This window comes from Oncorhynchus nerka, linkage group LG13, assembly GCF_034236695.1.
Source record: "Oncorhynchus nerka isolate Pitt River linkage group LG13, Oner_Uvic_2.0, whole genome shotgun sequence".
In the NCBI taxonomy this organism is placed as follows: Eukaryota; Metazoa; Chordata; class Actinopteri; order Salmoniformes; family Salmonidae; genus Oncorhynchus; species Oncorhynchus nerka.
The window spans coordinates 12468276-12489821 of NC_088408.1; the positions used below are offsets into that span (position 1 = coordinate 12468276).

General features: G+C 43.4%; 1 protein-coding gene across 1 annotated transcript in view; it reads right to left on the minus strand.

The window, feature by feature from the left end:
- Positions 1 to 20551, minus strand: part of LOC115122692 (serine palmitoyltransferase 2-like) — a 49047-nt gene extending 28496 nt beyond the window's left edge. Inside the window, exons 1-5 of the mRNA XM_065026102.1 lie at positions 20310 to 20551; positions 11455 to 11649; positions 9327 to 9481; positions 8206 to 8354; positions 4965 to 5089 (exon numbers count right to left, since the gene is read on the minus strand). Coding sequence (XP_064882174.1) covers positions 4965 to 5089; positions 8206 to 8354; positions 9327 to 9481; positions 11455 to 11649; positions 20310 to 20468 — 783 coding nt within the window. The 5' untranslated portion in view covers positions 20469 to 20551. The remainder of the gene's footprint in view (positions 1 to 4964; positions 5090 to 8205; positions 8355 to 9326; positions 9482 to 11454; positions 11650 to 20309) is intronic.
- Positions 20552 to 21546: the final 995 nt, after the last annotated feature.

Below are 21546 nucleotides of genomic sequence, written 5' to 3' on the forward strand. Positions count from 1 at the left end.
TGTTCTGGTTCCTTCCCTGTTACAGACGACTCCATCAAATGTAGATAAAACGTCGCTCATTCTTGGGCTCTAATGTTAATGATGGGTCCTTGGCTACAACGTTTCAACTCCTCTACTGAAGGCTTCCTCATTTAGCCTACTGATGCAGGTTGGTATCTGAGGTAGCCAACTGGAGAGAGGCGCGAGAGTGAGCTGATGGAAGGGGTCAGGAATCCCGTGGGACCCCCTGTACATACTTCCTGTAAAACAGCCATGTTATATTATATACTCCCTGTAAAACAGCCATGTTATATTATTTACTTCCTGTAAAACAGCCATGTTATATTATTTACTCCCTGTAAAAACAGCCATGTTATATTATATACTCCCTGTAAAAGAGCCATGTAGCTAGCATACGTTCACCGGCTACCGTAGCACTGTAGTAACTATCACACTCAACTGAACGACTTGATTAGTGTAGTGTTAGCTAGCTACATAGCTAGCTACATAGTTATATAAGATAATTGTGTAGCTTAGAGTGTTCTCTTCGTAAAGATAATTGAGTAGCTTAGTGTGGAGCTTAGCATTATCGTATTTCACCCCTCCTATCTGCCTAGCAGCTAGCCAGCTAGCATACTTCACACTACCGTAGCACTGTAGTAACTATCACACTCAACCGAACGACTTGATTAGTGTAGTATTAGATAGCTACATAGTTGTCTTTGCTGTCTTCGTATCCAAGATAATTGTGTAGTTTAGAGTGTGTAGTCTTAGAGTGATTATCTTAATTCACCGAGGTTAGCTAGCCAGCTATTTTGTCGTCCTTAACGTAGGAGACACTCCTAGCTAGCCAATAGCCAGCCAACGTCTACTGAATAGAACTTTCGCATTCCGGTCGCATTCCGCGTCGCTCCACAGGTAGTATCACTTTTTCATTTCATTTCATTACAGTCCCAACGGTGTGATTTGTTTGATCGTAGCTAGCTACATAGCTAGCTACATAGCCGTCTTTGTTTCAAAGATAATTGTGTAGTCTAGAGCGATTTTCTAGGTTAGCTAGCCAGCTATTGTCGTTCTCCTAACGCAACGTAACGTAACCAACACTGCTAGCTAGCCAGCTAGCTCCCGAAAAGCAGCATTGTAGAAACTTCACACTCAACGGTACGACTTGATTAGGGTAGTGTCAACAACGCAGCTAGCCTACCCCAGCAGTACTCTATCATTTTAATCATTTTAGTCAATTAGATTCTTGCTACGTAAGCTTAACTTTCTGAACATTCGAGACGTGTAGTCCACTTGTCATTCCAATCTCCTCTGCATTAGCGTAGCCTCTTCTCTAGCCTGTCAACTATGTGTCTGTCTATCCCTGTTCTCTCCTCTCTGCACAGACCATACAAACGCTCCACACCGCATGGCCGCAGCCACCCTAATCTGGTGGTCCCAGCGCGCACGACCCACGTGGAGTTCCAGGTCTCCGGTAGCCTCTGGAACTGCCGATCTGCGGCCAACAAGGCAGAGTTCATCTCAGCCTATGCCTCCCTCCAGTCCCTCGACTTCTTGGCTCTGACGGAAACATGGATCACCACAGACAACACCGCTACTCCTACTGCTCTCTCTTCGTCCGCCCACGTGCTCTCGCACACCCTGAGAGCTTCTGGTCAGCGGGGTGGTGGCACCGGGATCCTCATCTCTCCCAAGTGGTCATTCTCTCTTTCTCCCCTTACCCATCTGTCTATCGCCTCCTTTGAATTCCATGCTGTCACAGTTACCAGCCCTTTCGAGCTTAACATCCTTATCATTTATCGCCCTCCAGGTTCCCTCGGAGAGTTCATCAATGAGCTTGATGCCTTGATAAGCTCCTTTCCTGAGGACGGCTCACCTCTCACAGTTCTGGGCGACTTTAACCTCCCCACGTCTACCTTTGACTCATTCCTCTCTGCCTCCTTCTTTCCACTCCTCTCCTCTTTGACCTCACCCTCTCACCTTCCCCCTACTCACAAGGCAGGCAATACGCTCGACCTCATCTTTACTAGATGCTGTTCCTCCACTAACCTCATTGCAACTCCCCTCCAAGTCTCCGACCACTACCTTGTATCCTTTTCCCTCTCGCTCTCATCCAACACTTCCCACACTGCCCCTACTCGGATGGTATCGCGCCGTCCCAACCTTCGCTCTCTCTCCCCCCGCTACTCTCTCCTCTTCCATCCTATCATCTCTTCCCTCTGCTCAAACCTTCTCCAACCTATCTCCTGATTCTGCCTCCTCAACCCTCCTCTCCTCCCTTTCTGCATCCTTTGACTCTCTATGTCCCCTATCCTCCAGGCCGGCTCGGTCCTCCCCTCCCGCTCCGTGGCTCGACGACTCATTGCGAGCTCACAGAACAGGGCTCCGGGCAGCCGAGCGGAAATGGAGGAAAACTCGCCTCCCTGCGGACCTGGCATCCTTTCACTCCCTCCTCTCTACATTTTCCTCCTCTGTCTCTGCTGCTAAAGCCACTTTCTACCACTCTAAATTCCAAGCATCTGCCTCTAACCCTAGGAAGCTCTTTGCCACCTTCTCCTCCCTCTTGAATCCTCCTCCCCCTCCCCCTCCTCCCTCTCTGCAGATGACTTCGTCAACCATTTTGAAAAAGAAGGTCGACGACATCCGATCCTCGTTTGCTAAGTCAAACGACACCGCTGGTTCTGCTCACACTGCCCTACCCTGTGCTCTGACCTCTTTCTCCCCTCTCTCTCCAGATGACATCTTGCGTCTTGTGACGGCCGGCCGCCCAACAACCTGCCCGCTTGACCCTATCCCCTCCTCTCTTCTCCAGACCATCTCCGGTGACCTTCTCCCTTACCTCACCTCGCTCATCAACTCATCCCTGACCGCTGGCTACGTCCCTCCCGTCTTCAAGAGAGCGAGAGTTGCACCCCTTCTGAAAAAACCTACACTCGATCCCTCCGATGTCAACAACTACAGACCAGTATCCCTTCTTTCTTTTCTCTCCAAAACTCTTGAACGTGCCGTCCTTGGCCAGCTCTCCCGCTATCTCTCTCAGAATGACCTTCTTGATCCAAATCAGTCAGGTTTCAAGACTAGTCATTCAACTGAGACTGCTCTTCTCTGTATCACGGAGGCGCTCCGCACTGCTAAAGCTAACTCTCTCTCCTCTGCTCTCATCCTTCTAGACCTATCGGCTGCCTTCGATACTGTGAACCATCAGATCCTCCTCTCCACCCTCTCCGAGTTGGGCATCTCCGGCGCGGCCCACGCTTGATTGCGTCCTACCTGACAGGTCGCTCCTACCAGGTGGCGTGGCGAGAATCCGTCTCCTCACCACGTGCTCTCACCACTGGTGTCCCCCAGGGCTCTGTTCTAGGCCCTTTCCTATTCTCGCTATACACCAAGTCACTTGGCTCTGTCATAACCTCACATGGTCTCTCCTATCATTGCTATGCAGACGACACACAATTAATCTTCTCCTTTCCCCCTTCTGACGACCAGGTGGCGAATCGCATCTCTGCATGTCTGGCAGACATATCAGTGTAGATGACGGATCATCACCTCAAGCTGAACCTCGGCAAGACAGAGCTGCTCTTCCTCCCGGGGAAGGACTGCCCGTTCCATGATCTCGCCATCACGGTTGACAACTCCATTGTGTCCTCGTCCCAGAGCGCTAAGAACCTTGGCGTGATCCTGGACAACACCCTGTCGTTCTCAAATAACATCAAGGCGGTGGCCCGTTCCTGTAGGTTCATGCTCTACAACATCCGCAGAGTACGACCCTGCCTCACACAGGAAGCGGCGCAGGTCCTAATCCAGGCACTTGTCATCTCCCGTCTGGATTACTGCAACTCGCTGTTGGCTGGGCTCCCTGCCTGTGCCATTAAACCCCTACAACTCATCCAGAACGCCGCAGCCCGTCTGGTGTTCAACCTTCCCAAGTTCTCTCACGTCACCCCGCTCCTCCGCTCTCTCCACTGGCTTCCAGTTGAAGCTCGCATCCGCTACAAGACCATGGTGCCTGCCTACGGAGCTGTGAGGGGAACGGCACCTCAGTACCTCCAGGCTCTGATCAGGCCCTACACCCAAACAAGGGCACTGCGTTCATCCACCTCTGGCCTGCTCGCCTCCCTACCACTGAGGAAGTACAGTTCCCGCTCAGCCCAGTCAAAACTGTTCGCTGCTCTGGCCCCCCAATGGTGGAACAAACTCCCTCACGACGCCAGGACAGCGGAGTCAATCACCACCTTCCGGAGACACCTGAAACCCCACCTCTTTAAGGAATACCTAGGATAGGATAAAGTAATCCTTCTCCCCCCCTTAAAAGACCTAGATGCACTATTGTAAAGTGGCTGTTCCACTGGATGTCATAAGGTGAAAGCACCAATTTGTAAGTCGCTCTGGATAAGAGCGTCTGCTAAATGACTTAAATGTAAATGTAAATATTATATACTCCCTGTAAAACAGCCATGTTATATTATATACTCCCTGTAAAAACAGCCATGTTATATTATATACTCCCTGTAAAACAGCCATGTTATATTATTTACTCCCTGTAAAACAGCCATGTTATATTATATACTCCCTGTAAAAACAGCCATGTTATATTATATACTCCCTGTAAAACAGCCATGTTATATTATTTACTCCCTGTAAAACAGCCATGTTATATTATATACTCCCTGTATATAGCCATGTTATATTATATACTCCCTGTAAAACAGCCATGTTATATTATATACTCCCTGTAAAACAGCCATGTTATATTATATACTCCCTGTAAAACAGCCATGTTATATTATATACTCCCTGTATACAGCCATGTTATATGAACTTAATATTTGTATTCGTTATTTACTGTGTATTTATTGCTTGTGTCACTATTTCTCTGTTTTAATGCATCTTTAAATATACATTGTTAGATAAGGACGCGTAAGTAACCATTTACCTGTTGTTTACGAAGCACGTGAGAAATAAATATATATTTTTATCCCTACCTTTCCAGCCAGAGCCGGAATGTTCATGGAGTTGGTAGCGAAGCCCATCCCAAAGGCCATAGATGACTCCACCCCCAGGAACCTAGCAACCAGCTGTTCCAACTCCTCATGGATGTCCAGGTTACCTGGACACAGCAGGAACAGAAAGATGGAAACAAAAGGGATGTCTTACTTCAACAAGTGTGCATGTCAACATAAAGTGTGCATGACATCAATACAGATGTACTAAATCTCACTGGGATCCAGCTGACATCAATACAGATGTACTAAATCTCACTGGGATCCAGCTGACATCAATACAGATGTACTAAAACTCACTGGGATCCAGCTGACATCAATACAGATGTACTAAAACTCACTGGGATCCAGCTGACATCAATACAGATGTACTAAAACTCACTGGGATCCAGCTGACATCAATACAGATGTACTAAATCTCACTGGGATCCAGCTGACATCAATACAGATGTACTAAATCTCACTGGGATCCAGCTGACATCAATACAGATGTATTAAAACTCACTGGGATCCAGCTGACATCAATACAGATGTACTAAATCTCACTGGGATCCAGCTGACATCAATACAGATGTACTAAAACTCACTGGGATCCAGCTGACATCAATACAGATGTACTAAAACTCACTGGGATCCAGCTGACATCAATACAGATGTACTAAAACTCACTGGGATCCAGCTGACATCAATACAGATGTACTAAATCTCACTGGGATCCAGCTGACATCAATACAGATGTACTAAAACTCACTGGGATCCAGCTGACATCAATACAGATGTATTAAAACTCACTGGGATCCAGCTGACATCAATACAGATGTATTAAAACTCACTGGGATCCAGCTGACATCAATACAGATGTATTAAAACTCACTGGGATCCAGCTGACATCAATACAGATGTACTAAATCTCACTGGGATCCAGCTGACATCAATACAGATGTACTAAAACTCACTGGGATCCAGCTGACATCAATACAGATGTATTAAAACTCACTGGGATCCAGCTGACATCAATACAGATGTACTAAAACTCACTGGGATCCAGCTTACATCAATACAGATGTACTAAAACTCACTGGGATCCAGCTGACATCCAGCTGACATCAATACAGATGTATTAAAACTCACTGGGATCCAGCTGACATCAATACAGATGTACTAAATCTCACTGGGATCCAGCTGACATCAATACAGATGCTATTAAAACTCACTGGGATCCAGCTGACATCAATACAGATGTACTAAAACTCACTGGGATCCAGCTGACATCAATACAGATGTATTAAAACTCACTGGGATCCAGCTGACATCAATACAGATGTATTAAAACTCACTGGGATCCAGCTGACATCAATACAGATGTACTAAAACTCACTAGGATCCAGCTGACATCAATACAGATGTATTAAAACTCACTGGGATCCAGCTGACATCAATACAGATGTACTAAAACTCACTGGGATCCAGCTGACATCAATACAGATGTACTAAAACTCACTAGGATCCAGCTGACATCAATACAGATGTACTAAAACTCACTAGGATCCAGCTGACATCAATACAGATGTACTAAAACTCACTGGGATCCAGCTGACATCAATACAGATGTACTAAAACTCACTGGGATCCAGCTGACATCAATACAGATGTATTAAAACTCACTGGGATCCAGCTGACATCAATACAGATGTATTAAAACTCACTGGGATCCAGCTGACATCAATACAGATGTATTAAAACTCACTGGGATCCAGCTGACATCAATACAGATGTACTAAATCTCACTGGGATCCAGCTGACATCAATACAGATGTACTAAAACTCACTGGGATCCAGCTGACATCAATACAGATGTATTAAAACTCACTGGGATCCAGCTGACATCAATACAGATGTACTAAAACTCACTGGGATCCAGCTTACATCAATACAGATGTACTAAAACTCACTGGGATCCAGCTGACATCAATACAGATGTATTAAAACTCACTGGGATCCAGCTGACATCAATACAGATGTATTAAAACTCACTGGGATCCAGCTGACATCAATACAGATGTACTAAATCTCACTGGGATCCAGCTGACATCAATACAGATGTATTAAAACTCACTGGGATCCAGCTGACATCAATACAGATGTACTAAAACTCACTGGGATCCAGCTGACATCAATACAGATGTATTAAAACTCACTGGGATCCAGCTGACATCAATACAGATGTATTAAAACTCACTGGGATCCAGCTGACATCAATACAGATGTACTAAAACTCACTAGGATCCAGCTGACATCAATACAGATGTATTAAAACTCACTGGGATCCAGCTGACATCAATACAGATGTACTAAAACTCACTGGGATCCAGCTGACATCAATACAGATGTACTAAAACTCACTAGGATCCAGCTGACATCAATACAGATGTACTAAAACTCACTAGGATCCAGCTGACATCAATACAGATGTACTAAATCTCACTAGGATCCAGCTGACATCAATACAGATGTACTAAAACTCACTAGGATCCAGCTGACATCAATACAGATGTACTAAAACTCACTGGGATCCAGCTGACATCAATACAGATGTACTAAAACTCACTAGGATCCAGCTGACATCAATACAGATGTACTAAAACTCACTGGGATCCAGCTCAGTTACAGTGATGCTCTAAAATCAACATCACAATCCATTTTTAACTCAATACAACAACACAAAGATGCACTACCTCAGAACAACAGCTTCCTGCACATAAAGGCCTGACATAAACGACGCATGGAGGACGACTTGACTAGAATGTTAATGTCCAACATGTCGTTCTACTCTGTGCTCTGTCATTGTGGGGTACATGACAACAGAGGACTTTTGATTCCTTGTTTCCTTTAAAAATGGCAAAACTACTGAAGTAGACGGCACAACCAAGCCCAACAACAGAATGAGTGGGCCAGTTTGTCCCCAGAAGGTTGTCTGCAGCGGATATTTTACCAACGTTGTGTATCAGCGCTTCCTTTTAAATAACATTAGCCATTTAGAAGATAAGTCGCATGGATAAACGTAACAGTCACGCGTGCATACATTTTAGGAACTGGTGGTACCGGGAATCGAACCCACTATCCTGGCGTTGTAAGCAACATGCTCTACCTGCGGTCCACAGAGTGGTTTAAAAACAAAACGTCCCTCGCCCCCAACAAGAAGGTGATTATATCCATGTCTTACCCATCTCATAGCGGGTGCTACCCACTCCAACGCCATAGTGGTGGGTGGACTCTGTGGCAGCGTCGGCACACCTCCCAGTGTTCTCAGCAAAGCCCAGGTAGTTATATGAACCCATGTTGATCACGTCTTTCACCAGCTTGCCTGTGTGTCTGGGTAGAAAGACAACTCTGACGAGACAGAACTACTGTTGTGTTGGAGGAGGTCTGATCTTACCTTGTCCTGTATTTAAAAACATTCTGATAACGCTAAACACACCAAACCAAGGCTTCTGTTTTTTGGGGGGTTTTATACTGTACTTGTGAGTTTTGACAAGCAGCAAGAGTAGCTATCGTGTTGACAATAACAGCAGGTTTTGTTTTTAACTTGTTCTTGACAGGTTCCCTAACACTTGCATGCAGTTGTGACAACAGCATATCATGCCTAGCAGAGTGAATGAGGTTAACCATTACCACACAACGACACGTGACAGATATTGTCTGTTGGTTTCTACACATCACGTTTGTCCCCAGATAGTAGGGCAATGACCTTTAGGTGATAGAGGGGGCATGAAAGACATTTGGGACGGCAGCGTAGCCTAGTGGTTAGAGCGTTGGACTAGAAACCGAAAGGTTGCAAGTTCGAATCCCCGAGCTGACAAGGTACAAATCTGTCATTCTGCCAATGAACAATGCATTTAACCCACTGTTCCTAGGCCATCATTGAAAATAAGAGTTTGTTCTTAACTGACTTGCCTAGTTAAATAAAAATAAAACATGGCTAGTTCTCACACAGACCCATCTACTCCCTGTAAAAGCCATGGCTAGTTCTCACACAGACCCATCTACTCCCTGTAAAAGCCATGGCTAGTTCTCACACAGACCCATCTACTCCCTGTAAAAGCCATGGCTAGTTCTCACACAGACCCATCTACTCCCTGTAAAAGCCATGGCTAGTTCTCACACAGACCCATCTACTCCCTGTAAAAGCCATGGCTAGTTCTCACACAGACCCATCTACTCCCTGTAAAAGCCATGGCTAGTTCTCACACAGACCCATCTACTCCCTGTAAAAGCCAGGTCCAGAGTGTACAGTAGCAAATACAAACTCTAACAGAGTTATTATGGTTGGGATGGGCCACTCACTGAAAGGTCCAGTTGTAGTCTTTGGAGGCCCTCTCCAACAGGTCCATCTTGGCTCCTGGAACACTGCAGATCGGCCTGTTCCAGTTGTCACGGATACGCATGTATAGATTCCGGGTGTAGAAGTTCTCAAAGTCCTGGTACAGTGGAACAAAGTCCTAGAAAACACAGAATCAATAACACGGTCTGAATTTATGCAAACACACAAGCTTTCAAAGAAATCGTTTGACCTAACTGTTCAAAAGCATTTGGTGTGCACTAGCTGTTGCCAGAAAGAGTGTGTTTATAGACAAAGCACATTTCTCACAGGAATAGGTGCGTCTCTTTTACAGCTTCAGGACAAGTGGTTTGGCATAGTGGTTGCACTGAGCATTGCGGTTTACAGAAAACAGGTTTTGAAAACGCTAAAGCTGTAGTGGAATGTGAATGGAGAAATCACTTTCACACCTTCCCTGTATTGTTCAGGCATATTCACACCCTATTCACACAGCACCAGAGGAAATATTAGCACTGTAACAGCCTACATCACAAAACCGTTTTAGAGAGGGGTTTTAGGGGGGTGTTTTAAAGTGACGTTTTAAAGCAGAAGCAATTTGGTTTTTTTTACGTTTTTTTTTTTTTTTTAAATATTTGTGTTTATACCTTTATTTAACCAGGCAAGTCAGTTAAGAACACATTCTTATTTTCAATGACGGCCTAGGAACCGTGGGTTAACTGCCTGTTCAGGGGCAGAACGACAGATTTGTACCTTGTCAGCTCGGGGGTTTGAACTTGCAATCTTCCGGTTACTAGTCCAACGCTCTAACCACTAGGCCACCCTGCCGCCCCGATGAATGAATGGCAATGAAGGAAGGTAGACAGAAGTTGCCCCTAACCAGTAACCACTGACACAGGGTCAGCTATTTCTCCAAACCCTTAACTTATTGGTGACAGAGGGCAGTATTTTCACGTCTGGATGAAATGCCCAAAATTCAACTGCCTGCTACTCATCCCCAGAAGATAAGATATGCATATTATTAGTAGATTTGGATAGAAAACACTCTGCATTTTCTAAAACGGTTTGAATCATGTCTGAGTATAACAGAACTTATTTAGCAGGCAAACAATTCAGATTTCATTTTTTTTGTTGAGGTCACTCTCTTTTCAATGGGTTTTCAATGAGAATTCAGATTTCTAATGGACCTTCTTGCAGTTCCTATGGCTTCCAATGGATGTAAACAGTCTTTAGAAATTGGTTGAGGTTATTCCTTTGTGTAATGAAGAGGTACGGCCATCTTGAACGAGGGTCACTTGAAGTGTACTTTTAGATAGAGGCGTGTGACCAGAAAGCTACCTACAGTTTGTTTTCCTCCTGTATTGAACACAGATCATCCAGTCTTCAATTGTATTGATTATTTACGTTAAAAAATACCCTAAAGTTGTATTACAAAAGTAGTTTGAAATGTTTTGGCAAAGTTTACAGGTAACTTTTGAGATATTTTGTTGTCACGTTGAGCAAGTTGGAACCAGTGTTTTTCTGGATCAAATGCGCCAAATAAATGGACATTTTGGATATATATCAGCGGAATTATTCGAACAAAAGGACCAATTGTGATGTTTATGGGACATATTGGAGTGCCAACAAAAGAAGCTTGTCAAAGGTAAGGCATGAATTATATTGTTATTTCTGCGTTTTGTGTCGTGCCTGCAGGGTTGAAATATGCTGTCTCTCTTTGTTTAAGAAGGTGCTATCCTCAGATAATAGCATTGTTTACTTTCGCCAAAAAGCCTTTTTAAAATTCACAACAAGTGTAGCTTTAATTTGCTATCTTGCATGTGTGATTTAATGAAAGTTAGATTTTTATAGTAATTTATTTGAATTTGGCACTCTGCATTTCCCCTGGCTTTTGGCCAGGTGTGACGCTAGCGTCCCACATATCCCAGAGAGGTTAATGGTTAAAAAAAAGAATTCAGGGGCGGGGTAATCCGATTCAGGGGCGGGGTAATCCGATTCAGGGGCGGGGTAATCCGATTCAGGGGCGGGGTAATCCGATTCTAGATCTGTCAGCGAGAACAAACACCCATCCAAGACAGGAGCTAAACAGAAAAAAAGTGAATAGCCTCCAAGGAAAAAGTAATCTGCATCTCTTACCTTCTGCTCTTCCCTTTCTCTGGCTACATGGCACTTCTCCATGCCCCAGTGCCGGAGGAAGTCCCGCAGGTACCCGAAGATGGTGAGGATCCCATAGCCCATGTATGTGAGAACCGCCACAAGCAGAGGAGTCTCCTCAAACTGCTCCACAAACGCTTTGTTGTACAGGCTGGCGTTACGAACAACATGGTTGTTCTGGAGAAGAAGAAAATACAGACAAACAGAAGATGGTTGTGTTGCTGACTGGAAGGGAGTTGGTGTCCATCTTTTACATGCAATTTTGGTCATGCAAAAGAGGGAGCATTGGAAACACGCATTTATTGGGTCTGTTCTAATGTTAGACTTTTCTGCAGACATCACAGGTTAATGGTGGTTGAACCATTGCAGTCTGTCCCATGGGACACACCCAAGCTGAGAAAATATCAACAAAATGGCATTTGAGTGAATAAAATGGGCCATTGATCACAGAAGTGTGAAACTAATCTCCATATAACACGGATACAGAAGTGTGAAACGAATCTACATAGCACAAATACAGAAGTGTGAAACGAATCTACATAGCACAAATACAGAAGTGTGAAACGAATCTACATAGCACAAATACAGAAGTGTGAAACGAATCTACATAGCACAAATACAGAAGTGTGAAACGAATCTACATAGCACAAATACAGAAGTGTGAAACGAATCTACATAGCACAAATACAGAAGTGTGAAACGAATCTACATAGCACAAATACAGAAGTGTGAAACGAATCTACATAGCACAAATACAGAAGTGTGAAACGAATCTACATAGCACAAATACAGAAGTGTGAAACGAATCTACATAGCACAAATACAGAAGTGTGAAACAATCTACATAGCACAAATACAGAAGTGTGAAACGAATCTACATAGCACAAATACAGAAGTGTGAAACGAATCTACATAGCACAAATACAGAAGTGTGAAACGAATCTACATAGCACAAATACAGAAGTGTGAAACGAATCTACATAGCACAAATACAGAAGTGTGAAACTAATCTACATAGCACAAATACAGAAGTGTGAAACCCAGCATACTGTATCTCTCTGACTCTCCTTACAAGGTCATGATTTACTTTTAGTCAGGCCTAATCTGTTTGCTCTATAGAAACATGCAGAATATTTGAGAGTCGAAAGTTTACATACACCTTCGCCAAATATAATTAAACTCAATTTAATCCAGGTAAAAATTCAGTTAGGTCAGTTAGGATCACCAATTTAAGAATGTGTAATGTCAGAATAATAGTAGAGCGTGTGATTTATTAGTATTTGGTCGCATTGCCTTTAAATTGTTGTACTTGGGTCAAACATTTCAGGTTACCTTCCACAAGCTTCCCAAAATAAGTTGGGTGAATTTTGGCCCATTCCTTCTGACAGAGCTGGTGTAACTGAGTCAGGTTTGTAGGCCTCCTTGCTCACACACGCTTATTCATTTCTGCTCACACATGTTCTATAGGATGGAGTTAAGGGTGTTGTGATGGCCACTCCAAAACCTTGACTTTGTTGTTATTAAGCCATTTTGCCAAACATTGGGAAGTATGCTTGCGGTCATTGTATGCTTGCGGTCATCTTCCTGACTGATGTCTTGAAATGTTGCTTTAATATATATCCACAATTTTTCTTCCTCATGATGCCATCTATTTTGTGAAGTGCACCAGTCCCTCCTGCAGCAAAGCACCACCACAACATGATGCTGCCAACCCCGTGCTTCACGGTTGGGATGGTGTTCTTTGGCTTGCAAGCCTCCCCCTTTTCCCTTCAAATATAACGATGGTCAGTTTCCTCCAGCATCTTCACAAGGTCCTTTGCTGTTGTTCTGGGATTAATTTGCACTTTTCGCACCAAAGTACATTCATCTCTTGGAGACAGAAGGCGTCTCCTTGCTGAACGGTATGACAGCTGCATGGTCCCATGGTGTTTATACTTGCATACTATTGGTTGTACAGATGAACGTGGTACCTTCGGCGTTTGGAAATGGCTCCCAACGATGAACCAGACTTGTGGAGATCTACAATTCTTTTCTGAGGTCTTTGCTGATTAATTTAGATTTTCCCATGATGTCAAGCAAAGAGGTACTGAGTTTGAAGATAGGCCTTGAAATACATCCACAGGCACACCTCCAATTGACTCAAATGATGTCAATTAGCCTATCAAAAGCTTCTAAAGCCATGACATCATTTTCTTGAATTTTCCAAGCTGTTTAAAGGCACAGTCAACTTAGTGCATGTAAACTTCTGATCCACTGGAATTGTGATACAGTGAATTATAAGTGAAATAATCTGTCTGTAAACAATAGTTGGAAAAATTACTTGTGTCATGCACAAAGTAGATGTCCTAACCGACTTGCCAAAACAGTTTGTTAACAAGATATTTGTGGAGTGGTTGAAATACGAATTTTAAATGACTCTATCCTAAGTGTATGTAAACTTCCAACTTCAACTCTATGCATGCAGCTTAGATCCTTTGAATAAAGATGGTTTGTCAAAAACAGTGGGACAAAACAGACCCCTGAATACAGTGACAGTGTTTTTGATCCCTCCTGAAAAAACAGATCCCCTGGACCCTGGGCTCAGAGGGTTTTCATTGAGGCTGAACTGTGGCTTATTGTGTTGAAAACTAAACTCTCAAATCAAATGACCTAAAGTCAGTCAGCCTGGTCACCCATTAAACCCTGGCTGCTTAGCAACCACATGTGACCCAGTCATGCCTCTCTCTACCTTTATGGTGGGTGAGCGTGTGGACTACGTGCTCAATGCAGCTCAGAACTGATCAAACTGGTCCCAGAGTCATTCTCCCATAAGTGATGATGAAATAGCCCTCTAAACTACACCACTAACCCACATACAGGTCTGACAGCTAACAACTAGACCTTCAAGCGAACTGAAAACACAGAGAAATGTTTAAAGTCAAATATACCGTTCAGAGGGAGCAGTTACTGACCTAGGCCCTCCAGTCACTACCACAGACTACAAAAACCAGACAGATCATATCTGAACACATTTTATAGCTGTGCATTAGCAACCGCCCGAAGACCAACTGTCGTGTGAGGAACAGTAGTCTACAGTACAGGGATCTAATAGGGTGTTTCCTGTTCCATGTGTCTCTGTCACATGAGCTGGATAAAGAGGTCTATTAGAGGGCAATGCCAACAAAGTGAATGCCTAGGCTCTCCATTTTTGCCACTCCTAACCCTAATCTTTATTAAACTCTCCACGGTGATACAACACCAGGAGTATCAACCAAGGAGGATAAGGAAGGTACTGTTGTATTATCGGCATCACTAGCTCAACAAAGATCACGTTTGGGTTGAGAGCAACAAGGGGCCATCCGGTCAGCTACGTTGAATTCAAAATGCTCCAAATTCCAAAGCTTATGAAGGATGAATTCCTGTCCCCAAGACACTTGTTATTAAGATCAGACGGTAGTCTATAGGTCAAGTGTATAGAGAATATTACACCAGCAACAGTGTGTGAAAACCTTGTGAAGACTTACAGAAAACATTTGACCTCTGTCATTGCCAACAAAGGGTATATAACAAAGTATTGAGAAACTTTTGTTATTGACCAAATACTTATTTTCCACCATAATTTGCAAATAAATTCATTTGAAAAATCCTACAATGTGATTTTCTGGATTTTTTTCCTCATTTTGTCTGTCATAGTTAAAGTGTACCTATGATGAAAATTACAGGCCTCATCTTTAAGTGGGAGAACTTGCACAATTGGTGGCTGACTAAATACTTTTTTGCCCCACTGTATGTTATTACCATGTTGTTTGGTTTCTATACAACCCTTTCATATCTACATTGCACGAGGGGTATAGGAAAAAAGGTTCAATTTAGAATTCCGCAGTAGCTTCTTGTGTCCAACCACCCCAAGCTCCCAACATATCAAAGCCTAGCTGTCAGTGTCCCTTTTCCTCATCCTCTCTCCTTCTGTCCTCAGAGACATTCAACCCTCCCAAGGACCACTTCCTATAGCCAGCAGCCATTATCCCCAGGGGGAGGCTTGTGTTGGGTCATGTGTGTGTTGCCTGGGAGACAAAGTACTCCTCTGCAGTTGTGTTGCACAACCAACTGCCCAGCCTCCCCGTTCTGACATGTACTCTGCATGGTAGTGTCAGCAGAACTTCTACAACACGCAAACTACAAGTTCACGTGTTTAAATGTTTAGTCTTTTAGGTTATGGTGTTGGACCCCAGTAAGACTATCTGTCATCATTGGCTTTGGCTAATTGGGGGATCCTAAAATCTAATCGTCATGTTATGCAAACTGGAAACCACATATTCTGAGACCGCATGTATTGTGGCTGAGGATTTTAAAAAAGAAAATTTGAGAAAAAGGCTGCCGAAGTTCTCACACAGACTGTAGTACTCGCACTGCTAAAATACTCGACCACTGCTACTCCAACTTCCGGGATGCTTACAAGCCCCCCCCCCTTTCGGCAAATGTGACCACGACTTAATTTTGCTCCTCCCTTCCTATAGGCAGAAACTCAAACAGGAAGTACCCGTGCTAAGGACTGTTCAACACTGGTCTGACCAATCGGAATCCACGCTTCAATATTGTTTTGATCACCCGGACTGGGAAATGATCCGGTCGCTTCAGCAAATAACATCGACGTATATACTGATACTGTGAGACTGAGTTTATCAGGAAGTGTATAGGAGATGTTGTACCCACTGTGACTATTAAAACCTGCCCTAACCAGAAACCGTGGATAGATGGCAGCATTTGTGCAAAACTGAAAGCACGAACCACCGCATTTAACCATGGCAAGGTGACTGGGAATATGGCCGAATACAAACAGTGTAGTTATTCCCTCCGTAAGGCAATCAAACAGGCAAAAGGTCAGTACAGAGACAAAGAGGAGTCGCAATTCAACGGCTCAGACACAAGACGTATGTTCCACCTTCACTCCTCTGATCCTCAACACGGTGGTTCCACAAAGGCTTGATCACCAACAATGACAAGACAGCCTACAGCAAGGAGGTGAGGGATCTGGGAGTGTGGTGCCAGGAAAATAACCTCTCACTCAATGTCAACAAAACAAAGGAGATGATCGTGGACTTCAGGAAACAGCAGAGGGAGCACCCCCTATCCACATCGACAGGACCGCAGTGGAGAAGGTGGAAATCTTCAAGTTCCTTGGCGTACACATCACTGACAAACTGAAATGGTCCACCCACACAGACAGTGTGGTGAAGAAGAAGCAACAAGCTCAAATCTCAGGAGGCTGAAGAAAATGTGGCTTGTCACCTAAGACCCTCAAACTCTTACAGATGCACAATTGAGAGCATCCTGTCGGGCTGTATCACCGCCTGGTATGGCAACTGCACCACCCGAAACCGCAGGGCTCTCCAGAGGGTGGTGTGGTCTGCCCAACACATCACCGGGGAAAACTACCTGCCCTCCAGGACACTAACAGCACCCGATGTCACAGGAAGGCCAAAAAGATCATCAAGGACAACAACCACCCGAGCCACTGCCTGTTCACCCCGCTATCATCCAGAAGGCGAGGTTAGTACAGGTGCATCAAAGCAGGGACCGAGAGACTGAAAAACAGCTTCTATCTCAAGGCCATCAGACTGTTAAATAGCCATCACTAGCACATTAGAGGCTGCTGCCTAGAAACATATACTTGGAATCACTGGCCACTTTAATAATGTTCACATATCTTACATTAGTCATCTCATATGTATATACTGTATTCTATTCTACTGAATCTCAGTCTATACCGTTCTGACATTACTCATCTCATATGTATATACTGTATTCTATTCTACTGAATCTCAGTCTAGGCTATATCTCATATGTATATACTGTACTATTCTACTGAATCTTAGGCTCTCATATGTATATACTGTATTCTATTCTACTGAATCTTAGGCTATACCGTTCTGACATTACTCATCTCATATGTATATACTGTATTCTATTCTACTGAATCTTAGGCTATACCGTTCTGACATTACTCATCTCATATGTATATACTGTATTCTATTCTACTGAATCTCAGTCTATACCGTTCTGACATTACTCATCTCATATGTACATATACTGTATATACTATTCTATTCTACTGAATCTCAGTCTATACCGTTCTGACATTACTCATCTCATATGTATATACTGTATTCTATTCTACTGAATCTCAGTCTATACCGTTCTGACATTACTCATCTCATATGTATATACTGTATTCTATTCTACTGAATCTCAGTCTATACCGTTCTGACATTACTCATCTCATATGTATATACTGTATTCTATTCTACTGAATCTCAGTCTATACCGTTCTGACATTACTCATCTCATATGTTTATATATTCATCATTCCTTTACTTAGATTTGTGTGTATTGAGTATATGTGCAGTTGTTAAGATATTATTTATTAGAAATGACTGCACTGTATATACTGTATTCTATTCTACTGAATCTCAGCTAGAAACTCACAAGCATTTTCTACTAAACCCCGCAATAACATCTGCTAAACTCAGTCTATACCGTTCTGACATTACAATAAAATGTTATTTGATCATTTAAAACCCGGATAGGAGTTTGGAGTTTATAAGAGTGACTTTATGTCGTAAATGATTCCTTTAAAAGTGTGTTTTGGGAAAACAATGGTGAAAATGAGTCTAGCATGTGGCTGATTGTTAATTAGTTAGTAAACTAAATAACCTACACAGTGAAAGCATAGCAGCCTATGATTACGCTGTCTAACACCCATAGCCTATTCTTCAGTCTAATCCAGGGGTCCAGGATGACTACAGGACAGAAATAACACATTTCACAGAATGGTGCAAAGAAAACAGACTCATTCTTAATGTAAAAAAAAACAAGGAAATGACAAAATCTTCTAGAACCATCTCAGAAGATGACACTACTGAATCTCAGTCTATACAATCCATCTCAGACTGTATTCAGAACCAGTCTATAGAAGATGACATTCTACTGAATCTCAGGCCATTACTCATCTCATATGTATATACAGACTCAGAACCATAGAAGATGACACTACTGAATCTCAGTCTATACCGTTCCAATCTCATCACAGACTCAGAACCAAGTTGTTAGAAGATGACACCGGGAAACACAAGCATTTCCAAACCCGCACAGACTAAACAGAACCAATAAAAGATTTGATCATTTAAAACCCGGATAGGAGTTTGGAGTTTATAAGAGTGACTTTATCCACAGACTCAGAACGTTTTGGGAAAACAATGGTGAAAATGACACTGATTGTTAATTAGTTAGTAAACTAAAAATAACCTACACAGTGAAAGCAGACCAGAACCAACACCCATAGAAGATGACACCAGGATGACCAATCCATTTCACAGACTCAGAACCAAATAAAAAACAAGAAGATGACACCACCGGGCCAATCCACACAGACTCAGAACCATAGAAGATGACACCGGGCCAATCCACACAGACTCAGAACCAATAGAAGATGACACCGGGCCAATCCACACAGACTCAGAACCAATAGAAGATGACACCGGGCCAATCCACACAGACTCAGAACCAATAGAAGATGACACCGGGCCAATCCACACAGACTCAGAACCAATAGAAGATGACACCGGGCCAATCCACACAGACTCAGAACCAATAGAAGATGACACCGGGCCAATCCACACAGACTCAGAACCAATAGAAGATGACACCGGGCCAATCCACACAGACTCAGAACCAATAGAAGATGACACCGGGCCAACCACACAGACTCAGAACCAATAGAAGATGACACCGGGCCAATCCACACAGACTCAGAACCAATAGAAGATGACACCGGGCCAATCCACACAGACTCAGAACCAATAGAAGATGACACCGGGCCAATCCACACAGACTCAGAACCAATAGAAGATGACACCGGGCCAATCCACACAGACTCAGAACCAATAGAAGATGACACCGGGCCAATCCACACAGACTCAGAACCAATAGAATCAATGGGGCAATACAAATACCTTGGAACTATAAAATCGACTCAAAACTCTCTCGGATTGCAAACACACAACAGGCATACAAAAAGAGACAACGACTGTATTTCATGAGGAGATCAAATAAATCCCCGGTCAATAAAATAATATCAGCCATATTCTAAACATACATTGTTCCGTGTTCTCACTGTCTTGTTTCCAAGCCTGGTACAATCAGCTATCCATCTAAAACAAAAACTACACAAAATAGTAACGCTTTCAAGCAAAATCAGTGGAGTTAAACTCAAGAACATAGAAGCGCTGTTCTTGGAGTTGTGAGGGCAGGAGCGAGACCGACCTGACACACCCACTCAACCAGGAGTACCTGCTACCATCACCCCGCCGAAACAGAGTCCATCTTTACAGAACCACCCGAGCCCAGAAATCATTCAACCCCACCAGTATATGTCAATTGAATAAATAACAGATCCCTCCCCCATACGACCTGTGAACTGTAACCACATGTGTTGCCGATGTAGTTGTTTGTAACTTATATATATATATAATTGATGTAGCTATGTGGTGATGCTTTGCTGTGTTGAGATGCAAGACACATTTTCACAAAACGGACACGATAAATAATGATTATAATAATTCAGTCAACACATTCTGAGGCTTAATCACTTCGTCACAAAGCATCCACCCTATCAAACTTGTTACAATGACTAAACTTCAATACTACTTTAAAAAAGCGACAGATCAACATAGTTGGAATAAGTCGCTACATTTTATTGGGCTGTGTTTATTCAATCTATATTGTTGGCGGATATCCTAATCGTCATTCCCTCTTCTCATCGAGCGGTAGTAGCAGTAGTGTTGACGGGTGGGCCTCACCTCACTCGGGCGCCGATTCTTCTGTTGCGGTTGTTGGAACAAGCAATGATTCTTCACGAAACCGTTCCTTCTCGATGATGTCTTACCGTTGGATGTCTGGTGGAAAACATCTCCATTTGTCAGTTTATTCGCCGAGCTCTTGGTCATACTTGGTGGCATTTATTCGCCTGAATATCCAGGTTTGTATAGTTACGTGCCCTGGACCTCTCTTCTCTCTGTGTCTGGAGAAACTGCAAATACCCAATATGAGATTACCGGAAATACACGCCCCTGTTAACTTTCAGCGACCAATGAGGAGTTTATGACGTCATGTAAAACTGAATAAATACGGGATTAGCCATGTAAATTACCATCGAAAGAGCCTGTAGTAACCTTTTGCATGGGTTTACGATTTTTTTCACTTCCAGTGAAGTATCACCTCACTTGTGAGTAAAGGACTTTGGTCATGTGCCATGGCCTACAGGAAAACAATCTAAGGAGACGATTTTCCTTACACCCACCCACTGAGCCAGATGTCCCTGAATAGGATGTTTGTGAAAATAGTATTTTTGGGAAACTGAATACAATGACATCATCTTCAGCGTTCATGACTAACGCCACCTGTTTAATGTTTACAGTTAATCGATTTTACAATGTTTCCTCGCCCACTCAGTCTACAAGATACCTAGTCTAAACCAATTACTTGTATCCCAAATAGCACCCCATCCCCTATGTAGGGCACTACTTTTGACCAGGACCCATAGGGCTCTGATGAAAAGTAGGTCACTATATAGGGACTAGGGTGCCATTTGGGACGTAAGGTCAATTGCACATGACACCTTTTTTTGATGAGTTACCCGAGTCATAGCCTACTGTTGAACACAAACATAGCAAAATACTGCCACACAGTAAAATACTGCCACACAGCAAATACTGCCACACAGTAAAATACTGCCACACAGCAACATACTGCCACACAGCAAAATACTGCCACACAGCAACATACTGCCACACAGCAAAATACTGCCACACAGCAACATACTGCCACACAGCAAAATACTGCCACACAGCAACATACTGCCACACAGCAAAATACTGCCACACAGCAACATACTGCCACACAGCAAAATACTGCCACACAGCAACATACTGCAACACAGCAACATACTGCCACACAGCAACATACTGCCACACAGCAAAATACTGCCACACAGCAACATACTGCCACACAGCAACATACTGCCACACAGCAAAATAC